This window comes from Syngnathus acus, chromosome 2, assembly GCF_901709675.1.
Source record: "Syngnathus acus chromosome 2, fSynAcu1.2, whole genome shotgun sequence".
Taxonomy (NCBI): Eukaryota; Metazoa; Chordata; class Actinopteri; order Syngnathiformes; family Syngnathidae; genus Syngnathus; species Syngnathus acus.
The window spans coordinates 2,546,462-2,559,587 of NC_051088.1; the positions used below are offsets into that span (position 1 = coordinate 2,546,462).

At 43.0% G+C, this 13,126-nt stretch overlaps 1 protein-coding gene across 6 annotated transcripts in view; it reads left to right on the top strand.

Moving 5' to 3' along the window:
• dip2ba (disco-interacting protein 2 homolog Ba) overlaps positions 1–13,126 on the top strand; it is a 103,159-nt gene that overhangs the window by 40,123 nt on the left and 49,910 nt on the right. For 4 of the 6 annotated variants that reach the window (XR_005097298.1, XM_037245896.1, XM_037245897.1 and 1 more), the window contains 11 exons: positions 864–1,094; positions 1,180–1,311; positions 2,254–2,265; positions 2,579–2,698; positions 2,776–2,973; positions 7,599–7,690; positions 7,770–7,880; positions 8,417–8,540; positions 8,906–9,015; positions 9,154–9,256; positions 13,017–13,081. Coding sequence is in view for 5 of the 6 variants with exons in the window: in XM_037245896.1 (XP_037101791.1) it covers positions 864–1,094; positions 1,180–1,311; positions 2,254–2,265; positions 2,579–2,698; positions 2,776–2,973; positions 7,599–7,690; positions 7,770–7,880; positions 8,417–8,540; positions 8,906–9,015; positions 9,154–9,256; positions 13,017–13,081 (1,298 nt within the window). In the remaining variant the exon portion in view is untranslated. The remainder of the gene's footprint in view (positions 1–863; positions 1,095–1,179; positions 1,312–2,253; positions 2,266–2,578; positions 2,699–2,775; positions 2,974–7,598; positions 7,691–7,769; positions 7,881–8,416; positions 8,541–8,905; positions 9,016–9,153; positions 9,257–13,016; positions 13,082–13,126) is intronic. The other 2 variants (XM_037245898.1, XM_037245899.1) reach the window with 1 other exon arrangement.

The window sequence follows — 13,126 nt, forward strand, 5'->3', positions numbered from 1 at the left end:
CTGTCATAAAACTCATTAATTGCACCAAAAATTAATGTCGAGTACGGGAGCACACTGCAAATAGTAGTACATGGAAGCATGAAATAAATTATTAGCCTGACCTTTTCTGCATCTTCTCGGGGGTATTTTTTAGCAAGTGCAGAAAATTAGAACAGCCCCTTCCCAAGCAAAGTTAGGAGGTCAAGAATAAAGTGACATTTATTTTTGTTATAAAGGTTTGAAAAAGCAAAATTAAAACTGTTGCTATGTGTGTTTTACGCAGAGTAATAGGGCAAAAAGTGCTACTTTTGGAATAGTGCAGCAAACAATATTTGCTTTTATATTGATTCCTATGGGAAATTTTGCTTCTACGTACAAACTCTTCTACTTACAAACCCGATCGCGGAACCAATTAATTTCGTAAGTAGAGGTAACACTGTACAAGGAAGCAGGATTCCTTAGTAGGTAGCAGGTTTTCACCTCAACACGAGCGGCTGTGACAGGCAAGTGATGCAGAGCTGCAGAAAAATGCCCTCGCTCTTACTGCAGTAAGATGGTTTGTAACTGTCTAACTAGCGGCAACAGCAATACGGCAGTTGTGGTGACATCACACTGTCTCATCCGAGTGCACAAAATTATAAATTGATATTCATCATGCCAATCGAACAAGTGACCGAATTACATTACATACATTTACTCATGTAAATGTGATACGTTGATGGTACAAACTTAAAAAAAAAATTCAACTTTGTGGCATATTGTTCATTTGTAGTTTGGTGGAACTTCAAATTGTAAAATATTTGGAGCATTCATTTATTTATGGTATATCTGTGAATGAGTTTTGATCAAGATTACAGATTTTAAATGTTTGTTCTTTCCACCAGACACATCTTCTGCATCAGAGGATGAGGGCTCACTGCGCAGAAAGGCTGCCTTCAGTGTGGCGCTGGCCCAGGGGCTGCAAAGTCCTGATTACTGGATCAACCATTCCGTCCAAAGCTCCTCCACTTCCTCATCGGCGTCCTCTACACTGTCCCACGGAGAGCCGAAAAGCCAGCCCCAGCCTCAGCCCGCTGCTTCAGTGCTGGCCGATGTACTAGCCCACATGCACATTGGTAAATTCCCTTTATCAACAGCACATATGAATGTGTTTGTGCTCTGCAGACCCTTAGCATGGCTCACTTTGTGGTTCCCCATTAGAGAACAGTGTTTCTCCAGATGTGACATCATCTGCCACTGCCCAGGACAGAGGCTCGAGAATGGACCTGCCTCCAGCTGTCAGGGGCATGAGCCGTGGACAGAGCCGTTCTAGCATGCTTGATACTGCTGATGGTAGATACACACACACACATGCATGCAATCACACAAAACTGTTGGTAATATCAGGTATGTGTGCCTGTGTGCTTTACTGCGTACGAAATACAAAGTAAAACCCAGCAATTACCTCCTAATCATTCCAGTCATACCGGGCATTCTTAATAAATTAATTATATTGTCAAAAAATGTTAATTGCATCCAGTAGTTGAGTTCAAATTTTTTCAATAATGTTTCAATAAAGGCGGCTCGGTGGTGCACTGGGTAGCACGTCCGCCTCACAGTTAGGAGGGTGCGGGTTCGATTCCACCTCCGGCCCTCCCTGTGTGGAGTTTGCATGTTCTCCCCGGGCCCGCGTGGGTTTTCTCCGGGCACTCCGGTTTACTCCCACATCCCAAAAACATGCTTGGTAGGCCGATTGAGCACTCCAAATTGTCCCTAGGTGTGAGTGCGAGTGCGTATGGTTGTTTGTCTCTGTGTGCCCTGCGATTGGCTGGCAACTGGTTCAGGGTGTCCCCCGCCTACTGCCCGATGACGGCTGGGATAGGCTCCGGCACGCCCGCGACCCCCGTGGGGACTAAGCGGTACAGAAAATGGATGGATGGATGGATGTTTCAATAATTCAACGAGTAATTTTTTTATTGTTGATGTAACATTTTAATTTCTTGAGATGCCAAATATTGGTTTTTCGTTGGTGAGAGTTGTTACCATCAAAACTTTCAAAAATAAAATCCTGAACTACTTGACACAGTGTCAAAAGTGAGTTTTACATTTTGAATTAAGCTACTAAAATTGATTACGTTTTTGTTTCTCCCGTGGTCTAGTTTTTATTGGTGGGCATCTGTGGTGATGACACTCAATAGAATCTGTTCGATAAAGTCAAGGCACATGACGCTAATTATCCGTATCTTTCTTCTTTCTTTTGGGTCCATTAATCCATCTTGACTTTCATTTAAAAAGGAAAGCGAAAAGGTAATACGAGTGGCACGGGGATCCGGGGGAGCGATTCTGAAGATGCCCGTGTCAGCTTGCTTTCCAGCCTGTCAGTCTCAGTGTGTCTTGTGACTTAAGCTTAGATTTAGACAACCTCCCGCGCTCCTTTTCCCTGAATTTTCAAAACTGTGTCCGTCCAACTCATTTCAAATCTTTCCTGTTGCTGATCTTGACCCTGACTGTGTGACTGTGTATACTACAATAGCCATGTGTGTTAGAGTTGCACGTGTGGATCATGATTTTCTTAATTGGTAATACTTTGTTTGTTTGACGGTGGTGGTTGTTTATGCAGGTGTGCCTGTCAACAGCAGAGTGTCCACTAAGATTCAGCAGTTGCTAAACACGCTCAAACGGCCTAAAAGACCACCACTCAGCGAATTCTTCCTCGACGACTCTGAGGAAATAGTTGAAGGTGAAAAGATGAATTCATTGCATTCATTACAACAAGGGACACCCATTTCATTTGTCGCGATCCTCTGTTTCATCCAGTTCCCCAGCTAGACCCCAATACCCCAAAGCCAGAGGGTCGTCAAATCATCCCAGTAAAGGGGGAGCCCCTCGGTGTTGTCAGTAATTGGCCTCCTGCCCTGCAAGCAGCTCTAGCCCGCTGGGGGGCCACCCAGGCCAAGAGCCCCGCACTCACGGTGCTAGACATCACTGGAAAACCCCTCTACACTCTCACATATGGTGAGTAACAATTTGTTGCAAATTTTAAATGGAGCGATAGCTCAAAGTTAGTTCACAATCTGTTCTAAGATGCTTGGCCAGAGTCGAAGTTTTAAGAAAACCTTTGATAACAGTACAGGTCGTTATTAATCGTAATTAACATTTTAATCATCATACTCGTACTAGCTACCTACTGCCTTCCTGTGTGGAGTTTGTATGTTCTTCCCATCCCTGTGTGGGTTTTCTTCGGTTACACCGTTTTACTCCCACAGTCCAAAAACATGCATGGTAGGTTGTTTGAACTTTGAAGACTCAAAATTGTCAATAAGTGTGACTGTCCATGTGAATGATGTGTGCCTTGCGATTGTCTAAAAAACATTTGTTGGTTCAAAAATGGTGTTATACGGCAGCCTACCAGTGTTTTTTTGTTTTTTTTGTCGGAACATTAAGTTGTGGTCTGCATCAGTGATTCTTAACCTTTTTTTTGTCTTGTGTACGCTTTTGTTATACTCAAAGTTGTTGATGATATTCCAAGAGTAGAATGTAATACTGATTATGAACAGAAAATCATTTTATTTCGTCTCCTTAATTTCAACATTTAATTACTGGGCACTGTCTTCTTTTTAACTCAAATTAAACATCAAAATTAAAAAAAAATGTTGCCTTGAAAATACATATGCAATATTAATAAAGTAAATAAACCTGTCTTTTGTATGTATAACATTTAGAACATTTACCACTAAATCTAGAGCTCATTTTATAGTCCCTTCCAAACAGACATTTTAACTTTTGTTTTTGTAAGAATGAAACACGTTTCCCCAAGGAAACAGGATGTTGTGCACACCATTTCATTGACAGACTTATGAAAGGACTAAGAATATGTACTTATCTTGTAAATAAAACATAAAATATTTAGACATAGCCCCTGCAATGTACTCACATAACCTTGGTTAGGAAAGTCTTGTGTGTCTCTTCAGTCGATGTTCCTTCTTGTCAGAGTTGCTCACACATTTGAAAATGGTTGTTTCCAACCAATGCTGGTCTGCAACAGAAGAGCTTGTTTTAAGACTACTTGTAACTTGCTTAATAGATTCACAACTATAGTATTTTAGATGATGGAAGTCCATCTTGATAATTTGCATGATGTTTGCATGCCTGTGCATGTCACAGGCTGTAAAATGGCTGTTCTGATTAATTAGTAGAGCGTGTAAGTGGCAGGTCGGAGTAGATCACGTCAGTTCAATTCAGGTTGCCGAGGGAGTAGGGCGCCTTTTTGTTCTGCTCTCAAGGTTACAGCTGCAAACTAAGAGATAACGGCATACAGACACACAGACATTCAAAATACAAACAACTTAATATGAAATAGCTTTACTTGTACAATGAACGAGCAAAAGAAAGGACATTTTGGAGTGATGCAGCCAAAAAAGGATCAGGCAACGGCGATACTTTGGAAGAAATGAGAAATCAGATGAGAACTCGGTGAACAAATCTGCAGAGAACTCTGGACATTCTTCAAGAGACAGGAGGGGAGGTTAGCGACATTAAGAAGAGTATTAACGAAATGAAGACTCAATTGACTGGATTAGAAACCAAGATGAAAGAAATAGCATGTCTCAAAGCTGAGAATGCCAAGAAAGACTAACTGATAAAATTCTCACCAACAGAGTAGATGATATCGACCAACAATATAAAATGAACAACGTCATTATCTTTGGGATCAAGAGCTCACCTAGACATCAAAATGAGTCTGATGGTGGAGACGAGATAGCAAATCGATCCGTGGAATAGCAAGTGGTAGATTTCCTTACAATACAAAACATAGCGCTGGACAAGGAAATATTGGATTTCTGCTGACTCCGTTCCACAAGAGGGACAACTGGAGGTAGAGTGAGCGGAAATCGTGTAGTACTACTGAGATTTATAAATATCAAGCACAAAGTTGCTTGACTGAAACGGAAAGAATCTAAGAGGATCGAATGTCTACAAAAACAAAAATCTCAACAAGCAAAATGCAACCATTGCATGGAGAGCTCGCCAGCTGAAGAAGCAAGGAAAAATACAAAGCACTTGGACGACAAATTGCAAAATCTACATAAAGCCGAATGGATCATCCCCAGAAAGCACCAAACCTGTGCTGATGGAAGAGCTGGAGAAATATGCAAACGGAGGTACGTCAAACCTAACTTCATTCTATTAAATCATAACAAAAATGTCAACAAACAAGAACTAACGGACTTGGCTGCAAGATATGAGAAAATGTAATCAGAAATTAAAAATCATCCAACAACAAATGTTCCAAATGAGGATACTAACCCAGACTGTCACTACTATGGAAATGGATGAGAAAAATGTGGATACTACTTGGAAGATAAATTCAACAACTGCATAAATATGAAAGAAAACTGTCCATAATCCACTTCAACATCAGGGTTTTAAATTCCAACTTTGAAAAATATAGGACTATCTTCAGACATTGGACAAACCTTTCAACGTCATTGCAATATCAGAAATGTGGAACAAAGAAACTACAGTCGAGTCTCCACCTCGACGGATATAAACCAGTCCATAGATGTAGAGGCAACAAAACAGGTGGTGGAGTCGCAATCTATATTGAAAACAATATTGTTTTTGAAATGCTATGTCGTATAGTATGTCAATGGTGATTGAAAATGTTTGTGCACGTGTAACTATCTGTGACTATGAAAACAGAAATACTCAAGTTACAAGATATTATTGTATGCATTTCTTTGGTAAGCATGTATGGAGTATCTGGATTTGACATACCTTCTACTATACTAAATCTATTCAGACTGGGAAAAGACACCCTTGGACTCAGATGACTGTTGATATTTGAGCACCTGCAGATGAGCACAACATCGAGGAGCCACACGCCAGCAGTGACTGGTGTATATTGCAATAAATTAAATACAGAAACTAAGACGTCTGCAAATCGTAAGACTTTCAAAAAAACAGTCAAGAGCTTTTTGATACAAAAACACAATTCATCATATGAATTCACCAAAATTACAAGAGGCTTTGAGACGCATTTCATATTAAATCACTGTGACTTTTGCTTTAAATATTTTTGTATTATGTCTTCAGTGCAGGCTGGTGACTGTGATGCTGATGTGTGCAAAGGTTGACACAAAAACTCACCAACCCTTGTATCTAAGGTTGTTGATATTGAAATTCATAAGCAATGCTGTTGAATGTTAAATTGTTTGAACTTGTGACACATAAGAGGGGAGTTGCAGTGAGTCTTGTGGGCGCATCGGGTGCAGGCCTCCTAGAGACAAGAACAGGCGCTTCACCAACTATATCATATGCTATGGATCTCCTAAGCTCGGCCTTCAGTGCAACCGACCAGACAATTGGGAGCCGCAATGACCCCACAGTACCTCTCTCGCAGGGTACACAAACGGACAATGGACTGGAAGTGGCGCGTCTTGTGCCTCAAGATGGGGAAGATGTGTACATTGTGATCTTCTTCGTCATCGGCTGGCTTTCTCTGACCACCGTAGGGTTGCACATGTACCAAAAGCGTTGCACATGTACCAAAAGTCTGGCGCCCTTGGAAATGAGGGACTTCCTGCTTTGGAAAACAACCTGAGGGCTGAGAGACCAGAGAGATGATGACAAGGCTCTGTCACGAGATATCTGAACTTAATGGGAAAATGGTCAAGGTACAGGAGGCCAGCATGGGAGATGACTGGTTGTGATCGATCGGTGCAGGTGTCGCCTGGTGCTGGGGGTAGTGCCCTGGGGTGCCGCCGAGATTGTGACTCCAACTCTCTGTATATTGATTGTTTTATTCAAATCAAATTGTCATAATCTGCTGGGATAGGCTCCAGCACACCCGCGACCCCTGTGGGGACAAGCGGTATAGAAAATGGATGGATGGATGGATGGATGGATGGATGGATGGATGGATGGATGGATGGATGGATGGATGGATGGATGGATGGATGGATGTTATAACTCAGTTATCTTGTCATTGCTGTATTCAAATCAAATGTTATGTTGTGTAATTTTTCTGATTATTTGTTTCTTCCTTTTTTGTTATGGTGGTACTTAGGTAATACTGTGAAGATGTAGACTGTGTCTGGCAGTGTAAACCCTTGGTTGAAATCGGGACAGGACTAGATAAGCAAAATTGCTTCAACCCGCCTCCCTTTGTGTAAATCTGGCCACAGAAGATCCAAATCAAAATATTTTGCTCACAAAAAGCTGCCAGCTGACAGTCCTATCAATTTAGTGCAAGTGAGCAAAAACAAAGCAGTATGATTGCTCAATATATCTTAACAGAATCAGCACTTGCGCTAAATCACCCATATGTGATTACTGTTCATATCTAACTATCATGACACTGAAATATTCTGCATAAAAGTACTTACACTGTCAGCTTTTTTTCTGCTTTCAAAGCACACCTGCTTACTTCATGTTAATCATAAGAAAATGTGTTGCAAAAAGCCAAAGGAAAAGGCAAAACACACAAGCACAATTATTCTTTTCATGCTTCCTGAAATGAGATCTCGTACATTGCGGTTGATGTCATAAGACTTCACGTTTGAGAATGGCTTCAATCACAGAAATTGTGTGAACCTCGGGGAGCATTTTTCACCAACATTTTTATTTCTTTCTTGTAGGCAAACTGTGGAGTCGCAGTCTGAAACTGGCTTACACGCTGCTTAATAAACTGGGCACAAAGACGGAACCTGTGTTACAACCTGGAGATAGAGTAGGAGCATGTTAATCACTGCACATAGGGTGCACATGTTAACAGCTGACAGTGAAATGTATCATCTCTTGTCTCCTAGGTCGCACTGGTTTACCCAAACAGTGACCCCAGTATGTTCTGGGTTGCATTCTATGGCTGTTTGTTGGCTGAGGTCATCCCTGTGCCTATTGAAGTACCACTTTCAAAACAAGTAAGGACAATGCTATTGAACATTGAAGGACACATTTTTTTGTCTGTGACACTGCCTTATTTTACTCAGAACGTTGTGAGATAAAATACCAACAGGAACATTGAAAATGAGCTTATGTGTTGAGATAAAATACCAACACGAACATTGAAAATGTGATTTTGATGGCAAAATAATATATTTACAATGATTCTTATAAGGATGGTTTGATGGGGCGCTTGGTTAGCACGTTTTCCTCACACTGCAGAGGTTGTGGGTTCGATTCCGGCTCCAGCCTTCCTGTGTGGAGTTTGCTTGTTCTCCCCGTGCCTCCAGGAACTCCGGTTTCATACCACATTGCAAAAATATGCATGGTTAGGCCGATTGAGCACTCCTAATTGTCAACTGGGATAGGCACGACCGTGACCCTTGTGAGGAGAAGTGCATGGATGAATCTTACAAAGTATTTGCATGCTATTTAGTAGGCGTAGTAGTGTGTTTTATAGATTTGTACAGATTAAGAATCCATTATATTGATCGGATGTTGTCTCTCTCCATAGGATGCAGGCAGCCAGCAGATTGGTTTCCTCTTGGGCAGCTGTGGCGTCAGTCTGGCACTGACCAGTGAAGTGTGTCTCAAAGGGCTGCCCAAGACACAAAATGGAGAAATCATCCAATTCAAAGGTCACACAGCCCTATGGCTCAGTCATCACTATCTACCACTAGCTCTGTGTTTGTCATTTGCTCCTCCTGGGGACCTATTAGAGGTCATCATTACACTGAATAAAAGCTGTACATGATTAATATGTCGTCAACTGACGTCATTTTCTACTCTTTAATCAATGGCATGTCCAAATTAAGTAAATCCAGTGGAACCAAAGTGGAACCAGCATAGAAGTACTTGTTGTATTAAGATTTGTTTGGGTGGCCTCTTCGCATGTGCAGTCGGAGCTGAGATTGCAAAATGAAAACTTTGTTTTAATGTTGCTGGTCATGAGATCTTCCGCACCCCTTGTGTCAGGCAGCTAAAACTTGTTCACCTTCTTCAGGATGGCCCAGAATGAAATGGGTGGTGACAGACACCAAGTACCTGACCAAACCTTCCAAAGACTGGCAGCCTCATATTCCCACCGCCAACACAGACACCGCCTACATCGAGGTACTCACTTAAGGCGAATGTATTTTACTTATCGTGGAGCTTCTGATATCTCACAAATGTGTAGCTTAACTATGGAAAATACTGGTCGACCTCTGCTTCTTATCTTAGGTCATTTGTGTGCATTTCTATTCATTGTAGTACAAAGCCAGTAAGGAGGGGACCGTGATGGGTGTGGCTGTGTCCAAGATCTCCATGCTGACTCACTGTCAAGCCCTGACACAGGCCTGTAACTACTGTGAAGGTCAGTATGTAACAGTATAATTTTGTAATTTCGGACGAGTCAACCTTTGATTATCGTGAGGGATCTGTTCTAGACCACACACGTAATACGTGACTTAGTGACCCAGTATTCTGTATATATTCAGTATCCCACCGTGACCAGAGGGTAACAATCAGTGAAGACGCAGTACTGAGTGCTGGAACGTGTCGATCGACCTGCGCAATTATTCGAAAAGCGGACTTGTGTGTGGGCTTCGCCTTCCCCCACCGCGGCTGCGGAAAACCAACACCAACAACATCTGCTAAAGGAAGGAAGTCAAATGGCATCGTAGGCTACCATGCTAACGTAGCCTACGTGTTTAGCCACTTTAGCCCCACCGGCAGGTATTGAAAGTCGGCGTTTAGCAGTGTGACTCGTTTTTAGTCTAGATCTGCTTACGCCAGGGGTCACCAACTCCGGTCCTCAAGGGCGCCAATCCAGCCTGTTTTAGGTGCAGCCCTACAACAACACACCTGATTCAAAAGATCAGGATCGCTATCAGCCTTAATAGAGCTTGCTGATGAGCTGATCATTTGAATCAGGTGTGTTGTTGTAGGGCTGCACCTAAAACAGGCTGGATTGGCGCCCTTGAGGACCGGAGTTGGTGACCCCTGGCTTACGCTATGCCGCCCAAAAAAAATGAGGGCTACGATGAACTCAAATCATCCATTGACTTGATACGGCAAGACCTTACCACACTCTTAGAGCAGCAAGCCACCCTGCTCCAGTTAACGACTGAACTAACTGAGCTTAAGAAATTATCCAAGGAGAAAGATGAGAAAATCTTGTCGCTTGAACGGAGAGTAGATGCACTGGAGCAGTACTCCCGACAAGAAGACCTCATAATTACTGGTCTTAAAACATCACACCGCTCCTATGCCAGGCCGGCGGGTCCTCCGGATCCCTCGACAGATGACTCTCCATCGGACGAACTGTCAACACTTGAAAATCAGGTCGTACAGTTTTTCGAGAGTAAGCATATGGAACTCCAGAAAAGAAACATTGCCGCTTGTCATACACTCCCAAGAAACCGAAAACGACCAAAAGATGCTCTGAAAATTATCATTTGGTTCGTCAATAGGAAACATAAAGTGAATCTTTTGAAGCAAGGGAGGAAACTACAAGGAATGGGTGTTTACCTAAATGAGCACCTCACTAAGAAGAATGCCGAAATAGCCTGGAACGCACGCAAACTCAAGAAAGAAAACAAGATTCTAGCAACGTGGGTCAGAAACTGCAAAGTATGGATTAAAACGAACGGAGCAACAACAGAAGATGTCAAGACTCTCGTTGTGAGTGAACTGGAGGAACTGAAGATGTACGGCCTGGTGGTGGGGGAACCTAACGTCTACAATGGCAGAATTGATGACCATTAACTGGTACCTATGGACCCTCCTGACGAGAATGGTGGATTACAGCGGAGCACAACATGGCAAACAGAGTCAGGCGGGGAGGACTTTCATCTCAGGTAGACCGTCTCCTTACACCCTCAATGCCATCCAGTGACACTCTCACTAATGCAGGGATCTCTGTCCCACCGGATCTGGACTCTTTATTATTAAATTCATTTGAGCTAGATAATGTTAATGCTGGTATCTATGAGTCCTTCTTTAACCCAGATACTAATTACACTCTCCTAAAATCTGTTAAATTGTCATGTGAATACTTTTCTGAAGATATGTTTAACAATCTGTGCAATACTCTTCCTGGCCACTGCCAAACAAATGTATTCTCCACTGTCCACTTCAATGTATGGAGTATCTCTAAAAATCATGATGGTCTGAGAACCTATTTATCAACTTTGACACATTCTTTTTCAGTAATAGCTCTTACTGAAACCTGGATGGTTGATAATACATCTAGCTACACCCTCTTTCTCACTACACTCCTATACACTCCTGCAGACCAAAAAAGCAAGGTGGAGGAGTCTCACTGTATGTGACTGATAACTTAAATTTCTCTCCCAGAAAGGATCTAAGTGTTCACTTTGGTATGACTGTAGCAGAATCAGTGTTTATAGAACTCTCATCTTGTTCACTCATCAACAATAAAAATGTGATAATTGGATGTATATATAGACCACCAGACTCTGATAAAATCACTTTCAATGAGGCCCTCAACTCTACTCTAGAAATCATAAACAAAGAAATCAAATTGGGGGCCCCCCAAGGCTGCGTGCTCAGTCCGCTGCTCTTCACCCTGCTGACGCATGACTGCACTGCAACCTACAGCAACAACCGCATAGAGAACTTTGCTGACGACACGACTCTGGTGGGTCTCATCACCAAGGGCGACGAGACTCTTTACAGGTCGGAGGTCGACCTTCTGACCACATGGTGCAGGGACAACAACCTCCTGCTGAACGTCAGCAAGACCAAGGAGATTGTTGTTGACTTCCGGAAGGGTCACACCCAACACCTGCCTCTGACCATCGACGGTGCTGTTGTGGAGAGAGTGAGCAGCACCAGATTCCTGGGGGTGCACATCAGTGAAGACCTCTCCTGGACCACCAACACTGCATCACTGGCGAAGAAAGCTCAGCGCCGCCTGTACTTCCTGCGGAAACTCAGGCGAGCAAGTGCTCCACCAGCCATCTTGACCACATTCTACCGTGACACCATTGAGAGCGTCCTCTCAAGTTGTATCGCTGTGTGGGGTGGAAGCTGCACTGACTACAACATGAAGGCCCTGCAGCGCATAGTGAACACAGCTGGTAGGATTATTGGTGCTTTACTCCCCTCCCTGAAGGACATTTACACCTCCCATCTCACACGCAAGGCAACCACGATTGTGAGTGATGTGAGTCACCCGGCTCACACTTTGTTTGATCTACTGCCCTCTGGGAAGAGGTACAGAAGCCTGCGCTCCCGCACCACCAGACTCACCAACAGCTTCATACTCCAGGCTGTTAGGATCCTGAACTCTCTCCCCCCTCCACCCTCGGCTGCATAATGTCCTGGCCTTTTGGGCCACGTTGGCTGCCTTGCACTACTCCTCCTGTATTTTTGCGCTATATTCTGACTGTCTGCTGTATGCACAATTGCTCCATTTCAAAGATATAAAAGTTTAATTTTTTGTCAAGAATCAACAAGTGGGACACAATCGTGAAGTGGAACAAAATTTATTGGATAATTTAAACTTTTTTAACAAATAAAAAACTGAAAAGTGGGGCGTGCAATATTATTCGGCCCCCTTGCGCTAATACTTTGTAGCGCCACCTTTTGCTGCAATTACAGCTGCAAGTCGCTTGGGGTATGTCTCTATCAGTTTTGCACATCGAGAGACTGGAATTCTTGCCCATTCTTCCTTGCAAAACAGCTCGAGCTCAGTGAGGTTGGATGGAGAGCGTTTGTGAACAGCAGTCTTCAGCTCTTTCCACAGATTCTCGATTGGATTCAGGTCTGGACTTTGACTTGGCCATTCTAACACCTGGATACGTCTATTTGTGAACCATTCCATTGTAGATTTGGCTTTATGTTTTGGATCATTGTCCTGTTGGAAGATAAATCTCCGTCCCAGTCTCAGGTCTTTTGCAGACTCCAACAGGTTTTCTTCCAGAATGGTCCTGTATTTGGCTCCATCCATCTTCCCATCAATTTTAGCCATCTTCCCTGTCCCTGCTGAAGAAAAGCAGGCCCAAACCATGATGCTGCCACCACCATGTTCTTCCACATGTGTGGGGACATTACCAGTCTTTGTGTGTCTCTCTTGTTTGCTAATGTGTTTCTGTTTTTTGTCTCAGGTGAGACTTTGGTCAATGTGTTGGACTGCAAAAAGGATATGGGCTTGTGGCATGGCATCTTAACGGTAAGATAAGTTTGTCCTCCACAGCCAATTGACTGGTGGTCTCAA